This window comes from Echiichthys vipera (assembly GCF_963691815.1).
Source record: "Echiichthys vipera genome assembly, chromosome: 16".
NCBI classification, from domain to species: domain Eukaryota; kingdom Metazoa; phylum Chordata; class Actinopteri; order Perciformes; family Trachinidae; genus Echiichthys; species Echiichthys vipera.
The window spans coordinates 24,049,570-24,073,196 of NC_139841.1; the positions used below are offsets into that span (position 1 = coordinate 24,049,570).

The window sequence follows — 23,627 nt, forward strand, 5'->3', positions numbered from 1 at the left end:
ATGAGCATAGAGGAGCGAGGAGGGAGGTGGGCGGGGCTTCATGCGGAAGTTCATGTTGTGCAAAGATTTAAAGGGGAAGCAGCACACGACCCACATGCATGCAAATGTGGAAAAGTCCCCCCCTCCATTCGAACATCTTTTTATTCTAGTTCAGGGGTGCTCTATCCTGCGCCTGGAGGACCACTGTCCTGCATGTTTTAGGTTTCTCTCTGCTCCAACACACCTGGGTCTAATGCTCAGCTCGTCGTCGAGCAGCTGAAGCTTGTCACAGGTTTGGAAATAGTAAGAATCGGGTCAACTATGTTGACAATGTCAGGACAACAACGTCCAAATCTTGGACAGAGAGGAGAGATGGTTTAAAAAGAGGAGTAAAAGTAGAGAAAACATTGTTAAGTCATATTCACATTACTATAGATATTATTATAGTTACTGGAAGTGTGTCTGTCTCTGTCTTTGTGTCTGTCTTTGTCTCTCTCTGTCCATCTGTTCTCTCTTTCTCTCTCCTTTTCTTCCTCCCCAACCGGTGCAGACAGATGTGCGTCAGAGACAGAGCTGGGTCTGTCCCGATGTCCCTGCCTGTTAAAGGAAGGTTTTCGTTGCCACCGTACTCTACGGGGGAATTATTGGGTCTATGTTTATCATAAATAAGTCATAGAGTGTGGTCTTTACCTAGTTTGTCCTGAGATAACTTTTGAATTGAAAATTGAATTGAATTGAATCGCTAAACAGAGGAGGACTGAGACACCACTTATCTCCAATTTACAATGCTGCCCTTTCATCCCTTCCCAGGAGATTCAACAATCTAACCTCAAAGAACAACTGTTCGTCGTTAGGACTCAATAGAGCACTAACAAAGTCGAAATCAACTTCCCACCAACTTCCTAAGAACGACAAGAAGCCCTGCATTCTCAGAGCGCAGCGACCCAGTCGTGTAATACGGAACTATGAGCTCTTTAAGGCTGCAACTACTTTCATCATGCCTTTAGCAACATACCTCAGCACTTCAAAAAGTACAACTGTGCTCAGCCTGTTTCTGAGGGGGTAGAGTGGTATGTGGTTTACTGTAAAAGCTCCCAACAGGTTACACAGGAGAGAGAGAGAGAGTGACTGTTGTGTTAAGGATCTTTATCATGTTGTTGCTGCATACCATACTGTGTCATCCTGTAGTAGCGTTCTACATCTATATTATATAAACATTATTTTAGCATGTTCCACTAACCCTAATTGAGGTATGTACAGTAATGTACTGCTTCGACTGGCCCAACACGTTTTAGTTTAGGATATGTGCCAGCCTCTGTCACCCCTTGTGACCGATTCACCCCCTGGAGGAGGAACAAAACAGGTTATCACTACCTGTTACGTTTCTGCAACTGGAGTAACCTTTACTTTAATACAGCGTGTGTTTACTCACTCTTTATTCACTAATTTTTTATTTATTAGCCTTCTGGTCTACATCAAATAGTCATTCCTTGACATTTTTTGCTCCATTAGATCCATAAAAGATCAATAAAAGCTGAAACAACAGTTCAAACTCTAAACGGACACACAGTTAACATATATAAATATCTTAATACAATACATAGGGACAATATGTTGCTCTGAAGTAGTACTCTGTCTGTCTGACCGACTCATACTGTCAATATTATATATATTTTGTCCACTAGGTGTCTCTCTGTCTTCATATATTAAGATTTTTTTTCTTTATGCACCTCTGTCATTAAAAACCTGTATAGAAGAAGAATTCCTTTATTTGTCCCGCAATGGGGAAATTCAATTTACACTCTATTATTATTTTACACACACACACACACAGGCCCGAAATACACACACACACACACACGCACAGACAGGACCTATATACATGCAACTAATGGAGAGATGTTAGAGCGAGGGGGCTGCCTGTGACCGGCGCCCTGAGCAGTTGGGGGTTCGGTGCCTTGCTTGGCAGCTGCCAGTCCAAGCTCCATTCATGGTCCACACAGGGACTCGAACCCTACAACCCTACGGTTCCCAGCCAAGTCACCTATGGACAGAGCTGACCCAATAACATATATACAATCAATTCAATTCATTGTTTAAAAGTTTCCAACAGGGAGTAAAACAACTATGTGGTTATTAAATGGATGATTAGATTAAAGAAATACAGAAATAACCTTTATTAATCAAATGTTAATAATAATACATTTAAAAAAACGTACCCTCCCAAATCCAAAATGAGTCTGTTTTAAAGTTTCTTATTAAAATTTTAAAACAGTTTGGAGGATTTAGAGCATTAGTAGCACCACTTATACCATACATCCATCTGTAAATGACTTTATGGCAAACAATGAAATGTTTTTTTGTCATTGTCAATGTCATTGCTTTTTGGTAATTTTCTTATTTTAGTTACATCCATTAAAGGCAAAGAGATGGTTTTAGTAAGGTCAGAAGAAAATAAAAAATATATTTAAAGAAAATTGATGACTCTAAAATTGCCCGTAGGTGTGAATGGTTGTCCGTCTCTGTTTGTCTCTGTGTGTCCTGCGATAGACTGGCGTCCTGTCCAGGGTGGACCCCGCCTCACGCCCGATGTCAGCTGGGATTGGCTCCAGCCCCTCGCAACCCCGACAGGGACAAGCAGTTGAAGATGAATAAATAAATGAATGAATATTAGTTATTTTTGCGCATACAGCAGTGGGGTTTATGTGAGTCCACACACTGAGGAAGGGGTAATAACTTAATGAATTCTCCCAGGATTATTTTGACCACTAGATGTCTCTCTTGTCATACATGTGAAACATTTGCTGCCATAATGAGTTCCCCTTCAAAACCAAATACACTTCTCTGAAGAGCACTGTGCACTGTGCTGTAATATCCTCATTTGAAACTACAGTAATAGAGTCATCTCTGTCTTCATAAAAGCAGCTAATGGGAGAACAGAGAGCGGATGCGAGTATATAACAGCTCTAATGACTGCAACACAAGTGCATAAAAACAAACAAAATCATGACATCATGGCCCCGAGGGTCCCCTGAAGAGTTTAGTCACGGCCAAAAAAGTCCCGTAACAACAAGGACCACAGATGTGACTCACACAAGATGTCCAGGGGTATAATTGGACTTCCCGTTCGGCTCACCCAACCGAAAACCATAATGTCTTTATAATCCTATAGGATCTAAATTGTGTCTGTGGCGTTCCGTGGTGAGTTGACTCAGAGGGACATTATGGTATCGTCCACATGGTATTGTTTTTAAACGCATCACTGTGGGTTTTTGTTTAAGGTTGAAGCACACAACAAACATTCATTTAATTTACTTCACTATACTCGCAACTGTGGGTGTGGATGTGAACTGGAAACTCTTAGATGCCAACATGTCACAGATTGTTAACAGTATGTGCATCCTATGAATGGACATGCATTTATCAGAAATCAGAAATCATAAAACCTTTAATGTCCCGCAGACGGGGAAATTCTTTTGTCACAGCAGCAACAAACTATTACAAAATAAGGTAAAAAATAGCAAAAATAAGCAATAAAGTTACATTTAAAAAGGGCAGAAATAGAAATAGACATATATATTATATATAATCACATGATATAGTGCAGTTGTTCTTGTTTTGTTTGTTTCTTTTTGTAATAATATGATATGGAGTGAATAAATATGACAAAATAGTGCAAAAACAGAAGTAAAATATACGAGTAACAATACATTGATGACAGGTAAAACGTAAGGTTGTGGTCAAAATATCCAGATTTTAATTTGGGTAAATAACCCAACATTCATTCAAAAAGTGATTTTGAGTGTGTACTCAATAAAACTCCCACATACAAACACAAACATGAGGAATAACAGTGAGACAAGAGAGTGTTGGAGATGATCATCTTGGTAACAGATACTGCTGCTAAAACACAATTTGATAGACGTTTAGGGCTGATTTCAGAACAGTGTGCATCATCACCATGTCACTAACCTCACAGATATAACCTGCACAAGTCAACCTGCACTTTTGCTACAGAGCTTTTCACATGATGGAATCTAGACAGAGCATCTGCGCACACGTGGGATACGACATGATGTTCATTTTCTTTCCTTTAAAGACAAAAGAGCGATGTTGAAAAGCGTATTTAGATCATTTTCTTTGCTTTAAAGACAAACGAGCGATGTTGAAAAGCGTATTTAGATCATTTTCTTTGCTTTGAAGACAAAAGAGCGATGTTGAAAAGCGTATTTAGATCATTTTCTTAAAAAAACGTAAAAGTAGTAACACGTGCAACACTCTATAGCTGGTCCAGCAGCACACTTGACACTTATACGTTTCATTATGCATATTACATTTACTATATTTCAGTTTACACCTCTGTACATAGACATTATTACCCTTAATGTGCATACATTCCTGTTTATTTCTATGACTTTTTTATGTTGTGTTTTATTCCTTATCTTAACATGCACTTTGTGTTGAGATTCTCACTTTTTTGTGATATTCCTTTTTTTTATACATTTATCAGCTCTGTTGGAAGGAGCCTGAGACCTAAGATCGTTGTATTGCCGTTCAATGCTTGATGATGTGCATGTGAGCATGACCACAATTGCAGCTGGATGATACAGCCAACAAATGATCCACAGGCAAGGTTTGAGGTGGGCCACCAAGGCGGTTCTTTTATTCATCGCTCTCTACAAACAGTATATGCACATCAGTGCCACCAGCCAACAGATCCCCAGGTTGCCAAAATGGCGCCTATTTAAAGTGTGTCAACCCATTACCCCGGAAGAATCCATTCCCCGGGAACCCCTGCCTAAAACATGTTTAACCCACCATTGTTTTTATTTCTGTATATACACACACCTCCTCCTCTGTGACCTATATACATCCTACTCTCCGTCCACTAACAGAAAATACACCAATACACTTCATATTACCCTCCCTAAAATACAATGCACACACCGTCCCCACACCAATTTACACTTGGCCTTGCCCGGAACTATATAAGCGGCGTCTGTTTCCTGGGGAAGACTTTTGCCTGCACACCCTGAAGACAACAGGCTGGTGAGTACACAACACACTTGATTTATTCCCCACACACTTATGGAGCAACACAATACTCATTCTTAGCTTCTCAATTAAGCAACTTACACATTTCATCTGCAAGTTTAACCCCATGTGCCTCTGCTCCAGGTTGAGCTGCGCGGCCCACACAGCCAACCCCAAGACCCAGCAAAGGACAACAAACATGGTGACAAACATTCAATACATATGGCAACCATTTCAATACAAATGTCTAAAAATGTTAAAATGTATTGTGCAAATCTCCAATAAAGTGCGGTTGCTCTTCTTAAAGTGTCTGTGCAATTATTAAAGTGCATATGTAATCATACTCAGTTTAAAGTGCGTGGTGCCATGTGTGCAAAACTGGTGACGGTGTGCTCTGCGTCACAGTGCACATGATAATTTAAGACCGTGAACCTATAGAATACCCCATTACAAATATCTGTATTCAATATTTCAGTAAAAGAACAGGAGAAAAATTCAATAAATTGTTTCAAAAGAAAAGTGCTCATCAGGCAGAACGGCCCCTGTACTTTGTATTTCTTTTGTATTAACCTTTTATTTAACCACAATATTCCCACTGAGATTTAAAGACAGCAGCATAAAACGTACAAGTTTCACATGTAAAAACAAAACACGACTAAAGATGAAATAACAAAACCAATTAAACAGGTCAGTGTTGATATGATCATGCCATGATTGTTGATGCATATTCCTCTAAGTGTTGCCTAAATGTTATCCTGTGGCATGCTCACGTCACATGCTGCTGTATTATCAGGACTCTGTGGTGTCACTTGTCAGTGCACTGTGCGTCACATGCACTGTGCAACACATGCATGACACTCTTGGTCACTGTTTTCAACATGGGGAACTTGTGTTTATATTGTGAACTGACTAAAACTATTGGTTATGTTTAGGCGACATAACCACCTGGCTATGGTTAGGTAAAGATTGTGGTTATAACTAAAATAAGTGCATTTATATCGTATCTACAGTGACACGCGGGACATGGATGGAGCAGGAGCCGCAGTCTCGTGGGTGAAAGTTCGGTGTTTGTTTGACCTGTACACCACCCAAACCTGCTCCTCAATCCTGGAGGACCTGTTCTGAGCGCCCTGCCCCCAGGGAGGGAACCACTGCACTAGACCATATATAAAGTAGTTAAAACCACTGGTGTAGTGTAAGTTCATGAGCTGGGGGCACTGCTAGGTAGATGAGTATGTAACCACGAAGGGAGTGGGTAAACTTGCATGTGTTGTGGTGCAAAAATATGTCCAGCACAATTATTGCAAATTAGAGTTTTTTTATACTATACGCCTATACATCCCGGTGTCTTTTTGGCTGATAGGTGGTTGTCCTGTAAACTTCCAGAAAAAGAGGCGGGTATACTCTGCATACCTGCGTACACCCTCCACTACACCACTGGATGAACCCAAAACCAACCTTTGACCAGAAACAACAGTAAATGCTATAGCACCGTTATCTGTCACATCACAGGGCCTACTTTTCTGTGGAGTATCTACTTTTACTTTTTAAGTAGACTACATTCCTCTGCCAATAGACTAATACCTCTGGGATTTCAGTGCAGGTCTTTTACTTGTAATTGTTGTAGGTTACTTTTAAAGTAGCCTTGGGAGTTGGTTCCTGTGGAACCGTCTCGCAGGTCTCTGCTGGTCGTGGTGGTGCCTGCTGCCGGGGTCCTGCATGACACTTCCTGCTGCTGTTATTACCCTTATATACTATCATTAGTTTTATAAATTAGAAAATGTGTAGCCATAAAAACATCAGCAATATATCACTGTATCACAGCTGTTTTTACCACTACTCATCATTGATCATATTTACCACCATAATTATCATTGTCATACTCTGTCACCTTAGCTTTGCTTGTTTCTACTATTCTATTTTAGCTGCCATAACATATAAGTCATAGTCACATTACTATAGATATTATTATAGTTACTGTTACTTTTGTGGTTGCTTGCATCTCTGGGACTGTCTCTCTTTCTCTCCCTCTGTCCATCTGTCTGTCTTTCCTCTCTTTCTCTCTCCTTTTCTTCCTCCCCAACCGGTGCAGACAGATGTCCGTCCTCCACAGAGCTGGGTCTGTTCCATGTTCCTGTCTGTTATAGGGAAGGTTTTCATCGTCACTGTGTGTTTATGGGAGAATTGTTGGGTCTATGTAAACCGTAAATAAGTCATAGTGTGGTCTTTACCTACTCCGTATGTAAAGTGTCCAGAGATAACTTTTGTCATGATTTGACACTGTAAATAAAATTGTATTGAAATTGAATAGATTCTTACAGCACAGCTAGAAAGCAACTAGTGGGTTAACTAAAGTTGCCAAATTGGAGTAGAGGCCTCTGCAATATTGTGGATCTAAATCAGATGGTGATGGGATGTGTGTGTTTGTTTTTGTGTGGGAGGAAACTCCAGCCTTGGGAGATCTTTTTGCATAGTGTGTGTGTCTCTCTCTCTCTCTCTCTCTCTCTCTCTCTCTCTCTCTCTCTCTCTCCTGCGCTGGGTGACGGTCCTCCTCCCCCTCTCATTGTAAACACACCCATTGAGTTGAGCGAGAGAGGACTGGGAGCGCAGGCGGAGGACCGTCACACAGGAGCAGAGCAGCCGCGCTGGAGGAACGCCTCCAAACATCTCATCCTTTACACTAAAGAAAAAAGCACGTTTTGTTTTACGCGCGGGCCTCCCTTTAAATATAGTATTTCCGGAATTTGCAGACAGTGTTGTCAGAGAAAAAACGGCCTCATCCTCGCCGATCATCCGAAGGCATTTCGGGAAATAACCCAAGGAGTTGTTCCACTCCCCGGAGCGCAAGGCTTGCATCGTGGCTCTCTCAGAAGTGGCATGTTCGAGGGATACCGCGGACTCAATTGAACTCCTGCTTTCACCCAAAGAGGTAAATATAACAATACATCATCACCTCTATTCTAGCTTATTAAGAGATGGTTGTATAGTCACAGCATCCCTGTCTGATCCCCTGATGATGGAAAACTCCGGTGGTGTGGCAGAGAAAGCGCAACAGAAAACGGGCGAATGGACAAAAGATTGTTGACATTCCTTGATTGTGCCAATATTCTGTTATTGCTATAGTGTATTGAGTTTCTTATTTTTTTTACAACATCTCCCCTTTGTGCTCTCCTGGGCACCTTGTCCCCTGCATACTCGTGCGTGCTCGAGATGTTTGACATTTTAAAAGGTGTGACGCGCTCTTCTTGGTGACAAACGTTATTTTCGAAGTGGCAGTGCTTTGGTTTAATCACCTCTCTCAGATGTGTGTGTGTGTGTGTGTGTGTGTGGACAGCTGGGGAGAGACTATAATTGTGAGATTAAGATTGATGCAGACACGCAGATCGATGGATGCTGTGTGTCCTTTGGTTTCTGCATCTTGTTCCTTTTTTTTGTCTCTTTTCCCCCCATGTGGCAGATGCACAGGACCGGTCCACATAAGCCTGGTATTTACTTTTGAAGTCCCTCTAACCGATCCCTCTTCCTGAGCCCATGGTTGACTGTGAACACCTGGCAATGATTTTAAACAGACTGCAGCCAGCCAGGCCTCAGCTATAGAGTCCAGAGGCAGCATGTGCTTGCCTTTTCTTTTTTTTTGTACTGTGTGCTTTGTGAGTGTGGCATGTATATGCCTTCCTGTTATGTGTCTGTGGATCTGTTTTGTGTGAAAGGGATGAGAATGACAACTCTCACAGCCATCCAGCCGACCGCTCACTCTCACATTGCTGGCATATTTTCTTCCTCTCGGGCAGGCTGGTGTGAATGTACCGACTCTGTTCCTGTGACAAAAAAATACCCTGCGACCAAGGACAAGCTGAAATATACATGACATTTTTGATGATTGCTTTTAGCGCTGCGTCTAAATGTAATCAGCAATTAATTAATAGTTTAGTCTAAAACATGCCCATCACAAAAATAAATGTCTTCTTCAAACTGCTTGTCAGTTATTGTCAGGTTATTGTGTCATGAGACAAAGAAAAAGCAGCAAATCCTCCCATTTGAGAAGCAGAGGCAGAGAATGTTTGAGATTTTTAAATGATGAAACGACCGATCAATGATCAATATACATCTTTTGTTTGTCCTATTTTTATGTGATGGTTTCAGTGAAGTTATATCTAAGTTATACTCTCAATGAACGTGCAAATCCCCTTCACGGTGCTAAATAACCAGTCCTAATGAACTCTCTTCCCTGTTAACACTATCACCAGTTGAGATTAAAGTGAATATACTGTATAAGCTTGTTAAGTTAATCATACTGTATTTCCTCAGTTATGTAAATTCTAAGTCAACTCTAAAACCACCAATAAATCAAGCTGAGGAAACCAAAATCTTTCAAATCTTAAAGTTACTGCCTGTCCTCCGACAAGTTCAAAGACATGTAGTGAGGATTTATGTGCTGCAGCTAACAATTATTTTCAATTTGGAATCACTTACGGATCTTTTTCTTGAATGACTTTGTAATTTGGGGCTATAAAATGACAGAAAATGTGAATTATGTCGATCACAACTTCCTCAAGCTTAAGGTGTCTTCTTCAATTGGTTTATTTTTTCCCACTAACAATCCAAAGATATTCACTTTTCATTTCCAGACCAATTTTAGCAGCAAAGTGTCACATTTTTAAAGGCTGGAACGAGTGCGTGTTGAATAAAACAATGTCTAATCGATTAATTGTTCCCGCAGAGTAAGTGTCAGGAATTTCACAGTGACGCGTTACCCTCAGCCCACGCGCTGTAACAGTGTTCACTGTGAACAAGCAGATTAAAGTTACACGGCTGTTACAGGTGTGGGGTTTAAACCCAGAGGGATGTGTGGTGTAGTTTCTCACACTAGTCCGTGTAAGAAAAATATCATCTTAATTGAAACAATCCGAGTAGATTCTGTAGGTTTGGCGTACAGTAATATACCGTCCTCACTGGACAGATGTTGGGGACAAGCGCGTTAGTAACAAAGGACACTTTGCAATTTAAATTACAAATAGATGAACACTGGGTTTTCAGGACCTGCAGGTTTAGTTGCTAATCCAGGCTTTATCCTTTAATATGCAAATGGTATAAGTATCTGTCTCTTCTTGCCTTTGTTCAGCTCTCCCTCATTGACTGTGTGTATGAGCGGACTCGTTCATCCAAGGACAACTTGTTTGATAAGATGCAGAACATCTTTAGTGATGCATAATTGCATACGTCTTTATTAGCATCATATCTGCGTATTTGTTCTCGACTGTTCCACTGGCTTCCTGTCGGACTAATTGAAGTGTTTATGTACCTGTTAGCTACTGAAGGTTATATTTACTAACTTGCTAATTATTAGTATCTGCAACCTCTCCGATGTAGTGCTTGATCTATTAGGGCCACTTATTCAAATCAAGCCATTACAACTTCCAATTAGTGTGTGTGTGTGTGTGTGTGTGTGTGTGTGTGTGTGTGTGTGTGTGTGTGTGTGTGTGTGTGTGTGTGTGTGTGTGTGTGTGTGTGTGTGTGTGTGTGTGTGTGTGTGTGTGTGTGTGTGTGTGTGTGTGTGTGTGTGTGTGTGTGTGTGTGTGTGTGTGTGTGTGTGTGTGTGTGTGTGTGTGTGTGTGTGTGTGTGTGTGTGTGTGTGTGTGTGTGTGTGTGTGTGTGTGTGTGTGTGTGTGTGTGTGTGTCAGGTGAAAGAGCAGGCTTAGATATTCTCATTATAGCTGAGCCAGAGGCCACAAGATGACAGGTTGCCAGTTCGGTCAGTGCTGGAATGCAATAAATCCTGTTGAACCAAGGTTGCAGTTGGTTTTGTATTTAATGAAGTTGTGATAAATAATGTTCTTCCTGTTGTTACAGTATGATAATACTTTCAAGTGGAATCTAATCCCAAGAGCCACGAGAACACTAGTGAAGCATTTACCGATGTTTTGTTTCCTTTCAAAACGTTTCACAGACGTCTTTTTTTTGCTTCATTCAATCATGTTAAATGTATACAAATATTTTAGTTTCAACATTAAACCAGAGTTTTCTTTGACATGGTTTACATCTATGCTAGTGGCTCTGTGAGGCCATACTGAAGAACAGCAGTGCTTTGAGCTCAATGCTAACATCAGCATGCTAACATGCTCAAAATGACAATGCTAACATTACTATGTTGAGCAGGTGGGAAGTCTATGTGTACCATCTTAGTTTGGCGTGTTAACTGTCTTGGACAAATCGAAATGTTGTCGTCACGGGGGGACCAAAGTGACTACAGTTCATCCCAAGGGGAACATGAATTTCCTGGCAATCCATCTAACAGTGGTTGACACTCAAAACCAGAACTGTGAACCTCATGATCATTCTGGACAAAAGTAAACAGGTTACCAACGTTTTTAAGCGCCATCCTCTGGGAACCATGGCTGTTAATCCATGAAATATTTATTGAGATGGGTGGACCAAAGTGGCAGACTGACTGACTTACATTGTCATCCCTGAGGCCATGTTGTTAGCATGGCTAAAAACATGAAACCTATCATATTGGCTGCACAGTACAAAGAACCTGAGAAGAAATAGACATAAGTAATTTATGAAGCAGTCACACACACAGGCACTTAACATAGAATTAGAAAAGGGTATCTTCCATCCCTTACAAGCTCTCTCACCTGGTTTCAGTTTTGGCTCCTGGTTTTTTTTAAGGCTTAGTCTGGAATGCAGTGCGAGTAGTTTAAATACCTTGTACTAAAACAGTTAGTGTTTTCTCCATTGACAGCTGCACCAAAACAGGCAAGCTGGGTGTCTGGGTAGCAGCTGGTTTGGAGAGTTAGTTTAACTGGAATGTACTGGAACCGGAACAATACAGTTCTGTTGAAGCCAAAAGGTGCCCACCGCCCACCAGAAAAACCCCATTGGACTTTTCTTGGTGTGCAGGCTTCACACCTGATTGTGTATTCATGAAACAGCCTTCTGAAGTTTCTGGAGCAGATGATGCAACTTACGGAAAATTGAAACCGTCCTCTCCTCTCTGTAGCTGGAATTGTTTTTGATACCGCAGGACTTTTGAACTCTACAAGTCTTGAAGTGGTTGTTCATCCAAAACCTTTCTTTTTAGAATCAAACCAGCACGACCTGTTGGTTCGTACTTGTTCTCACTGACAGAGAAACATGTCAGCTGTGGTCAGCTTGACTTAGGTCAGTTACGATGGATAACAATTGTGACAGACAAATGCACAATGTCTATTGCATGTTAGCACTCTCTTCAAAGCTCTGCAGGAAGTTGGCTATTTTAAATTAAAGTTTTCTGGATGTTTTCATTATTTTTTGTCCTGAAACTTTTCATAATTTAATTTAATTTTAACTGAATTCAAGAGGATCACAGTTGCACCTCACAGCAAGCATGCTACAACCACCTTATGTCCGTTTTAATATTAAAAATACAGATTTGGGGCAAACTGAATAGGATCGAGCATTACTGTTATAACGGTTAAATCTTAAGGTTAAGGAATCTATGATCACTTCTTAAATCATTAATGCCTGCAAGCCTGGTCAAAGAATCTGGCAGCAATGGATTTACTAGGTCAGACAGTGACTCTGTACCTCTGGAAACGGAGTGAGGGAGGCGCTTGACATGTTGGGAAATTGTGTGGAATGAATGTGCGCTCTGAGCGAGGACAGGGCAAGGACAGTGAAGACGGGAGCTGTGACTTTCTGGAGGGCTGTAGAGTAAATTCTGTACATTACGCAGGGGCTTAAAAGAGTCCTGCTGTCTCTTTCTTTGATCTTTTCTGAAAGAGCTCTACAAAGGGACTCTAACTTGTAAATCATGGTATCTCTAAAAGAGGGAGATTAGTGCTGCTTTGGGTTGAAAGTAGAAAAGCCTCATGGTATCTGTGAGAAGACAATTGTTATCTACTTGACCTTCATAACTCCCAGGGGTGTGCTGTTTTGCAATATGTAATCACTGGAGGTCTTGCTTAATGTCTCTCTATCTCTTGGGAAGAATTGTAATACTCACCATAATTGCACATCATTCATTATGCTTTGGTAGGACTGCAAAATTTAATATTTCAACATCAACATCAGACACAGAAGTCATGGCTGAGTATACAATTTACTAAGGAAAGCTAGGCCACTATAACACTTCAGGGTATTTAAATGGAGATTGAAACACAGTTCTTATAACATTTCCCTTTTTACTCTATCCTTCAAGAAAGCTTGACAGAAAACTCATTATTATGATGCTTAAGCTTAACTCTCAGGTCTTCTCACAAAAGCAGGTTGAATTGATTTGAGTGACTGTTTAATAGAAGGCTCTTTTCTTCTTGGTACATCAAAGGCAACAATTTATTGGATTTCAAAATGATTGGAAACTTGCATTTGCTAACATCTCACATTTATGAGAGCAGACACTTGAAGCAATAAACCTTAAAGAGGAGTGAGAATTCATAGACAGATAGACAAAACCTGCATGAACAATAATCTACAACCTGCACTGTCTCATACCAACCATTTCCTCAGCAAAACATTTTAGAATCTGATTTAATGCACTTTAAATATGAACTTCATTAAAGAGAGATTTTTCTTGTCTTTCTTTTTTCAGGATTCAATGAAAATGTCCGTGTGCGTCCATGAGAACCGGAAATCACGAGCCAGCACTGGCTCCATGAACATCTACCTGTTCCACAAGTCCTCCTATGCGGACAGTGTCCTCATGCACCTCAACTCGCTGCGGCAGCAACGTCTTTTCACAGACGTCCTGCTTCATGCCGGTAGCCGCTCCTTCCCCTGCCATCGTGCAGTGCTGGCTGCCTGCAGCCGCTACTTTGAGGCCATGTTCAGCGGCGGGCTAAGGGAAAGCCAGGCCAGCGAGGTTGACTTCCGTGATTCCATCCACCCCGAGGTTTTAGAACTCCTGCTGGATTATGCGTACTCATCACGTGTGGTCATCAATGAGGAGAACGCAGAGTCACTTTTGGAGGCTGGGGACATGCTTGAGTTTCAGGACATCCGGGATGCCTGTGCTGAATTCCTAGAGAGAAACCTTCACCCAACTAACTGCCTTGGCATGCTGTTGCTGTCTGACGCCCACCAGTGTACCAAGCTGTCAGAGCTATCCTGGGGCATGTGCCTCAGCAACTTTCCCACTATTTGCAAGACAGAGGACTTCCTCCAACTGCCCAAAGATATGGTGGTGCAGCTTTTGTCACATGAGGAGCTAGAGACAGAAGATGAGAGACTGGTTTATGAAGCTGCCCTTAACTGGACCAACTATGACCTGGAAAAGAGGCACTGCCACCTTCCAGAGCTCCTGAGAACGGTCCGTCTGGCCCTGCTGCCTGCCATCTTTCTAATGGAGAACGTTTCTACAGAAGAGCTGATCAACGCAAAGCCCAAGAGCAAGGAGCTGGTGGATGAAGCCATCCGCTGTAAGCTGAAGATCCTGCAGAATGATGGTGTCGTTAACAGCCCATGTGCTCGACCAAGAAAGACCAGTCATGCTCTGTTTCTTCTGGGTGGGCAGACTTTCATGTGTGACAAGTTGTACCTGGTGGACCAGAAAGCCAAAGAGATCATCCCCAAGGCCGACATTCCCAGTCCTAGAAAAGAGTTCAGCGCCTGCGCCATTGGCTGTAAGGTGTACATCACTGGTGGTAGAGGCTCAGAAAATGGTGTGTCTAAAGATGTGTGGGTCTACGACACCGTCCACGAGGAATGGTCAAAGGCAGCACCCATGCTCATTGCCAGGTTTGGCCATGGCTCTGCAGAGCTGAAACACTGCCTTTATGTGGTTGGAGGTCACACGGCAGCAACTGGCTGCCTCCCAGCTTCTCCGTCTGTGTCACTCAAACAGGTGGAGCAGTTTGACCCAGTGGCAAACAAGTGGACCATGGTGGCTCCTTTGAGAGAGGGTGTGAGCAATGCAGCAGTGGTCAGCGTCAAACTCAAGCTCTTTGCCTTTGGAGGAACCAGCGTCACCCACGACAAGCTGCCCAAGGTGCAGTGCTACGATCCGCAGGAGAACCGATGGTCTGTGCCCGCATCCTGCCCACAGCCGTGGCGCTACACAGCTGCTGCCGTGCTGGGAAACCAGATATTTGTCATGGGCGGAGATACAGAGTTCTCAGCATGCTCAGCCTATAAGTTCAGCAGTGAGAGTTACCAGTGGACTAAAGTGGGCGATGTGACGGCCAAGCGCATGAGCTGCCAGGCTGTGGCGTCGGGGAACAAACTGTATGTGGTGGGTGGGTACTTTGGCACACAGCGGTGTAAAACTCTGGACTGCTATGACCCCACACTGGATGCTTGGAACAGCATCACTACTGTGCCATACTCGCTCATCCCCACTGCTTTCGTCAGCACCTGGAAACACCTGCCTGCTTGAGCCCCCAAAACCTCTACCTACACCCTTTCCATGAGGTAAGTTTGACCTCTCATTTCTCTTTGTCTGTTTATAGGTCTTGGGGAATACTACTGCATATGTGAAACAAGTTGTATGAAGTAAAAGTTGAAGAGCAAGAAGTGAGCTTACCAGATCTCTGTAACTCACTCTATCTCTGCTTGAGGCTAGCGTCTTGAGGCTACATTAGCCTCTAGTAGCATAACACAACCAAATATCCAACCAAGCTGTTGGTGCTCGAGTGGAATTGTGGGTATTGTAGGTGGCAGGTCTTGACATGGTAGGAGAATGGAATAAAATCTTTTTTGCTGCATCAAAATAGATTTTAAAAAACAGTCCAAAGAGAGTTTGACGAGGCTTTAGGAGGGCGATGCTAAATCGGTGGAATACGCTTTGTATCGTGAAAGTTGCACCTTCTTCTTTTCCTTTAACCGTCTGTAAAACGTTGATATCTGGTTGTATGTTTAATGCATTTACTCTTGGATTTGTAAATTGATTAAAGCCCATGATATAGAGATAAAGAGATTCAAAATATAGAAAAATGCAAACCATAAAACATGAACGTGCTGCAATTTATATGTGAAAATCTCTTAACATAAATGCCCATACTGACAATCTGTGATATCCGGTATTGATCGGGTTCTGATATGTATCGTCTCTTAGGATTTCAGATTTTCAGAATAAGAGAAATGCTGACTCGTCTTCAAAGAAGAAGCGAGGGAGGAGCACTAGAGGAGGGAGGGTGGGGGGATTGATAGGGGCTTGTGTGCGTTAGTTAAGTGAGTTATGTGAGTGTGGGGATGGGCCGAAGGACAGAGAGGGTAATTGAAAGAGAATAGGATACTTTTATTGCTCCTGTGGGGGAAATCCCTCTAAGAGGGAAAAGGGGGTTTGCCAATTAGACAAGCCCACACCAGCAGGCTACAACATCATGGCGAGGCTAATCCACTCTCAGTCGCCTTCCTTTGACGAGGTTATGGTCTTCAGCTGGGTGAGAGGGAAGGCAGCCGGCGTCTCACGCAGTGTCGGAAACCATTCATCATGAGTTCCAAGTAGAGGTGACTTAGAGAAGTGGCAGCAGAGGAAGTGAGGAGGGAGTGTTGTAGGGTTAGAGAGCACTCAGTGCTACCCCCTACAGCTCAGTCAGACACACATCGTCCTCGATAGTTATGGCCTCGTTCTGGAAATTTCCTGTTGAACTCTACAGTCTCCTCTGCCTTCATGTATGTCTTCTTTACCTCATTCTAACCCTGCTCTGATGATAAACAAGCCAGACTCATGTGGAGCATGGGTAGTCAGCTGGCAAAACTGATCTTTCTGCATGCTGCATGCTGCAGGCTCATGATCACATCACATCACACAACCGCTACACCCTACACCGATGCCCCCACATATACCCATGCAGACAGTCCTTTTCATTTAGCTGTATTTATTGAAATGGCTGGGGGCCCTCAGCTTCTGAGAAAGCCAAGGAGAGAAGTAGAGTGACTCCCCAGCTGTCCAGCACAGTGTACTTTCCCATTTGATAATGCCAGGAAGCAGCTCAGAGCAGCTTCACTGCTGCAATACAGTGATGTTCCTCCTCTCCACAGGATGAAATATTTGTTAAGACTTATTATTCCCCTTATTTTCAATGACTCATCTCTGAAAAGGAGAGAATAGACTGAAGTTTTGGACTATCTCTAAGCCAATGCAACACAGTGCTCACTGAAGGATATAATCCTGCCACTAATTTAATACAGAATTTGTTTTTGGGGCGCCTGCCTGTCATGGCAACTGACAGTCTACTCACTGAACGCGGTGAAAAGAAGAAATGTGGAGGAATGGAAAAGAAGGCTGAATGTTTAGGAATGAAAGGGGAAGGAAGTATGTTAGACCTCACAGAAGGAGATTGTAGCTGTGAGAGAAAGAACTTCTCTCTGGGTTTTTTCCCAGGGGAACAATTCGAACTTGTCTGCCATTTCTCCTTTTTTTTCCCCCTTGGCAAAGCGTTTAGTAGGTGCTGACTAAATGAAATAATGCAGTATTTCTCAATAAGTTCCTTGATGTTGATAACACAGCTGTATTATACAGTATGTTACATACAGTGTTGGACTGTTGGTGATTTGAGATATTTAAAAGAAAACTTACAAAAACAAATACAGGCATGTATTGTTTGCTAGAATGGTATAATGAATTGAACTGAGCTGCAGCTTGAAGGCCATATATATATATATATGTAACTTTTAAACTACAGCTTATAACTATATTACAGAAACCGGAATTGCAGAATTGTGTCACATTACTCATTACTATATTATTATATAGCCTGGATTTGTTTCCCAGACAATCCAAGAATGTGACTAAATGAACTAATGTAGCATCACAACAAATACGCCAGTATCTACATACACTTAAGTCTACTTTAGTAACCTGATCAGCTTCATCATGTTTCCAATTCCCATGGCAGTGTGGCAGTTTAAATGGTTTCCAGTTAAAGGAAAGCAGCACGGCGTATTACATGTGCATTTAACATTTTGGGAAATACGCTCGATTTTCTCGAAGAAGATCAATACGACTCATGTCTGTTTGCTAAATATGAAGCTTAGCATGGACTCTGTAGCTTCATATTTAGTGTATGGGCATGAGACTGGTATCAATCTTCTCATCAAACCCTCGGCAACAAAGCAAATAAGCATATGACCCCAAATGTATAAATGCTCTCAAAACTCCTTTGATTTATAAATTCAGACATATTTCCCCCACTCAAATAACTATCGGGTAGAAAGTTCTCTTCAAGGTTTTACTTATTCACTTATTACATGTACGTCCTCTGGCAACGACAGCAAGGGAATGACCCATGTCCAAACAGAGATAGCTGATTATATTATATTCACATTAGACACATAGGAGGGCTGCCAAGTTTGTAACCATGTGTGCTGTACAGATAAAGTACATCTAACTAAAAGTGTCTCTCTGTTTGAATGTCCTTCGATTTTCCCCGACAACCGTTCATCCGATCAACTTCACACTTGGCGGGTGTATTGGTGAGGACCCGAGGAAGTGCAGCGTCAAGTGCCAGCTCTTTAGATCTGCTGGACACATTTAATAGTAGTGCGTTATGTACACTCTGTAGTGTATTTAGAGGGGACCCCTTTAAGTTGTTACAACGCCGCATGCCTCTATCTGCAGTATATTCAGGAAAAAATGATGAAAGAGAGACTGGACAGTGTAGCAAACTCAAACATTTCAATCATTAGCAATGTAACTTTCAGAATGAAAGGTTTTGTTCCAGGAAGTAGTCTACAATGTGTATACTCGAGCATTGCCAAGGGATGCATATATGTCATGGAAAGTGTATTGCTCAGGACCCAAGGAAGCACAGTCTCGAGTGTTTGCTTTCTCGAGAACCACTCATCCAAACAACCAGAGGACAAGGAGGCATGTTCTGAACGGGTGCTGCACTAGTGTTAAGTAACGGCTTTAAAAATGGAAAGGTCAGAGTGAAATTGTGAGTAAGACACACTCAGATGTGAAAACTGTAGTAGGCTGAGAGAGGGATAGGAAGCATGACGAAGGGCTGTACTGAAGAAACCGAGAAGGTGGATTTACCAGATCTATCAGTCTAGCAGGGGATACGTGAGCAATACTTTTACAATGTAAAGAACGCAGAAACTAACAAATCAGGAAGGTCGTGAGGTGATCCAGGAGCTTGAAGCCTGAACCTTTACACTGTTGTTAGTCTTAATTGCCCATTTAACAAGCTATTCTTTTCTCTCCCTCAGATTTCCCTGTTTTGCATCATCTACTGGACTCCAACTGTGAAGACGCACACATTATCTTCCTCTAAAAAGAGACACTGAGCAGTGATGTACAGACACCCGCATTCATCTTGATGTCGCAAAAAGATGCAGAAACCGGACGAAAGCTGGACACTTTACTGGAAATGATGTCGTCTCTCGTTTCCGGGAGGGAAGCTGAGGCGTAGAGTACAACAGCTCGTGCAAACAAACCAAACAAACAAACAAACTGCTGCTGCTGCTTGTTGTATGAGGCACAAACTCCAACCGTGTGTACATCTGGTATACGGGGCTTGTGCTTTCATGCTGCCATACGAGGACTGCAAACATATCACACAACCTGCATTTTCCCATTTAGTCACGACAGGCTTGTGAGGATCTGTATTGATGTTTTTCTCGATTACTAAAAAAACAACTCTTTTTATTGAGGCTGCAATGTATAGCATGATGGATGTTCTATTTAGACTGAGGGAGGGAGAATGCAATGATTAGTGTGCTTTAGAGCAGTTTGACTGAATATAGCTGATTTATAAAAGGCACGATGAAGGAGCAACTCTCCCCCCTTCTCTCCTCTAATAAGCTCTTTTGTTTGACCCCCTCGTATCTTTTGTCTTCTTCTTTCAAAGACGCGCTTCTCACAGCTCGGACACACAAACAAACCTTTCGAGTGTTATGAAGGCCTCGGCCGTTTGCTGTCACTGCAAGCCACGAGGTGTTGACGACCAACACCAGCTGAGGTTGAGGAGGACGGAGGGGATCTGTGCGTGACCGGTGGGGGTCGAGGTGCCTCGAGGTCACGCTTACATGTTTGCCGTTTCGCAGCTACGCATTAGCGCCCACTGAGCGCCGGTTAACAAACGAACCCAGTGCGGTATTCAGCGCTTCGGAGAGAACACTGGCACCTTCAGCTGTACACTTAATGCTGTAAAATAGACCGACTGTGCTTTTGTTGTTCCGATAAAAGCAGTTGCTCGCTTGCTGAGTCATAGCTGAACCCTCTGTAGAGCATGTCCACTCATAGTGATTCAGTGAAACTGGCATGAACTCTTCTCCGTGGTCACAGAAATCCTGACACCTTAACCCTAAACTGAGAATGAATCAGTTCCTTTTTTCTAAATTCGCTGCAATGTAGTCTTAATTTATATGACAACGGTTAATCTGTTATGTTTATATGTTTAATCCTATTTATTTCCTCTCTGCCTGCGTTCTTGTGTGAATGTATGTTCGGGTTATGTCATGCATGGTCAGGTGTTGTGTTGTTTTAGTTGATTTCAGTTGGGCTGCATTTTGCACAGTTCAGTCTTTCCCAGGAGGAACTTCTTTTAATAAGAGAACAGAGGTGAACCTCTCAGAGTGTGGATGAGGAAGAGGAAGAATGGCTCGGGTTACTGACGGTGTGAAGCAGTTATGGCCACGGGGTCACTGCCTAATAAGAAGACTGAATGGAGTTGAAAGAAATTTTCATTTTTAGCTCTGATAGATTCTCTTTAAGCTCTCTCAGCCAGATGTCTCATTGAGGGCCCCAACAAAAAAAAGAAGATATGAACCATAAAACAGATAAGACTGCTGGAACTGGAACAGTGTGTGACCCAGTAACTAACCCTGACATGGTTAAGAATGCGACAGTCTTTGCAGCTGTCCTTGGGACAGCTGGAGAAGACTGTCACATGTGCTAACTTGGCTCTCAGGGGTGTTAACCCTCAATCTTATCCACCCTTAGGTCGAGAGAGTTGAATCCAGTAAGCCGTGCATTGATAAGGGCAGACACCGCAGTGCTTTTCACCATAGTGTCAATGATGCACATAAAAAAAAAGGAATAAAAAAAACAAACATTGCAAGTTCCTAAAGACCAAAAAGAGAGAATGTCTTAAACACTTGCATATAAAATACTTGCTAACTCTAATCAATGTTTTTGTCCGTACGTCTGTCTAAGTGACCACAACATTGGCCTTTTACGGTTGAATTTCAATATAAGAGGTAATGCTTTGGTGGAACGTGTATATATTTTTTTCAAACGTCTCTTCTTGTGGATTCATGATACAACAAAAACAAATCTGTGGGGATCAATTGGCAAACAGCTCTGCGAATTCCTGCTCAGCCCCTTAAACCACCCAAAAGCCCTCCTTTTATTGGCAGTTTCAAGACTTCTATGGAGACCCTCGGGGCTATATAACATTGACCTCCTCCAACCGCTGAACACAGCCTCTGGCCCCACCAATCAGACGGGAGCATTTCTTTCCCATAGAACCCAAGTTTCCCCGGCAACAGCGAGTAATGAATGCCCCTTCAATTTGCACCTAATTGCTGAGTGGCATTTCCCATTTCTACTCTTGCCCTCCACTTATCCTCTGTTTTATCTGGAGATCCAGCTGGCTCGGAGTAGAGCACAGTATCTTGCTTCACATAATGATGTAAATTAGACAGAAAACGCTGTCAACGTGCGTCAGTTTCTTTCTTTCTTTTTTTTTTTTGCCTTCTTGTCATGTAAGAGTTTAATTTCTATTTTTTATGGCATTATTTTGTACATGTGATTTTTTTCACAATGTGAAATTCATGGCTAATAAACATAAGAGTTTTTTCCTCTTGACTGTAAAAGCATTGCGTCTTTGTCTTGGTGTGGGGAGATAATAATGCATAGCGTAGGGGGCTTTCTCATTACTGCATGTTTCGCATATTTAGGCAGCTTTGGAGTGAATACAGCCAAAGTGTCCTGAGGTATTTAAGGCAGTATATCATGCGTGCAGCTTTTGTTCTGTGGAGGAGGGACTGAAATCATCTTATCTATGCCTCTGGCTTCTAAGCTTCCTGCACATAAAAAAAAACACAAAAAAAACAGGCAAAATGCAGCCAGATACTTTCCCTTTCACTGTCACGTCACCTTGGCAATGGCAACCTTTATCTGCAAACTGTGGGGGCTGGAGGAGAACATGAAATTTTAAAAGCACCTCTCTGTATTCTCCTCCCTCCCTGACCTGCCTCCCCTCTCCCTTTCTACGCCCCCTTCCACACATTTCATCAGTGAAATGCATAGCAAAGTGGGCCGCCAGTTAGCCCTCCTGTGTTCGACGCTCCCTGCTTTATAACAAGTCTAAATGCCCATTAGTGAGTGACTGCAGAGCCACTCGCTGCATTCTTCCAGCTCTGAGGAGTCTGTTCACTGTTTACATTCTTCGGCCCTGACGAGACTGCTGACCGATGACACGAGGTTGAGAAACACCAGTTTTACTGGATCCAGACCCTCATGCATAGGTATTCTTTTCACAGTCACAGGATGTGCTGACATGTTGTTGTGAGCTGTTAAAAATCTTATCTGCGTTATTTCAAGATAACTTCTTCACAAGAGGATTTTTCTCATGCGCTCCCTGTCTGAGAACCAGCACCGAAAAAAAAAAGGGTTTGACATTGAAGGTAAAATGTGTGAGCTCTGTGTGCAGGGAGGCCCCTCAGTGCCCCTGTGTGATCCAACAGTCCCACCATTAATCAAGACAGGAAGTTGAATTTCCTGTCCGCCAGGGTCTTAACCGCCACCCCCCCCCCCCCCTCTCTCTCTCCCCCCAACATACCACTGATGGCTCACCCTTCAACACTGTGAATCCTTTGGGTGCTGTTAGCTTATGCAGAGCCTGGCTGAACAGACTAAAGTCTAGTATGTTGTGTGGGCAGTCTGCATGTGTGGCCGAGTGTGATAAAAACAATGTACCTACATGTCGCCGTCGCCTGGCAACACAGGCATTAGACGTGACTCAGTCATGCAAGCGTGCGCACATGCACACACACACACACACGCACGCACGCACGCACGCACGCACGCACGCACACACACACACACACACACACACACACACACACGCACATGCATACACACACACACACACACACACACAAACACACATACAGAGACGTTTTCCCAATGCATTTAAAATGAGCTGTAGATACACGACACAGTCAGCATCAGGATTGGTTAAGTCTTTTGTTTTGAAGGTTTTGAAGACATAAAAATATAAAAGATATAGGAAAAAGAACACCAAGCATTATTATGTATATTAAGATGAATTGAGGAGCTCTTTTCCAAAACGCTATAAATCCATTTGAATAGTTTTCACGAAAATGACATTTTTCACCTAGACCCACACATTTGGTTAATATTCAGTGTATCTTGTCAAAATGTTTTTTATGGCTCAGTCTGAACATGTTGAACGGACGGACGAAACATAAACTCTCCCGCTTCAGAGCGCCGCCATGTTGGATCGCATAGAACGCTCACTGAGTTCTGATTGGTCGAGAGGACGTATAGCATTTAGGCTAAACATAGGTTTGGCGTGGTCGCGGTTTGGAAAGGAACTGCATCTTGAGACCATTTTAAACATGGAAATATAGCGATTTGGCAGAAAACATTGATGAAGCAGTGAAAAGGTTCAGTATACAGCAAAGAGGCATGACACACTCATTTTTTAAAATTTGGCTTT

General features: G+C 42.5%; 1 protein-coding gene across 1 annotated transcript; it reads left to right on the forward strand.

Annotated features, from left to right (window-relative positions):
• The first annotated feature begins 7,654 nt into the window (after positions 1–7,654).
• On the forward strand, positions 7,655–21,726 carry enc1 (ectodermal-neural cortex 1). Its single transcript, XM_083929634.1, has 3 exons — positions 7,655–7,942; positions 13,586–15,402; positions 19,147–21,726. Exon 2 carries the CDS (start codon positions 13,592–13,594, stop codon positions 15,365–15,367), a length of 1,776 nt encoding a protein of 591 aa, XP_083785760.1. The 5' UTR covers positions 7,655–7,942; positions 13,586–13,591; the 3' UTR covers positions 15,368–15,402; positions 19,147–21,726.
• The last annotated feature ends 1,901 nt before the right edge of the window (positions 21,727–23,627 follow it).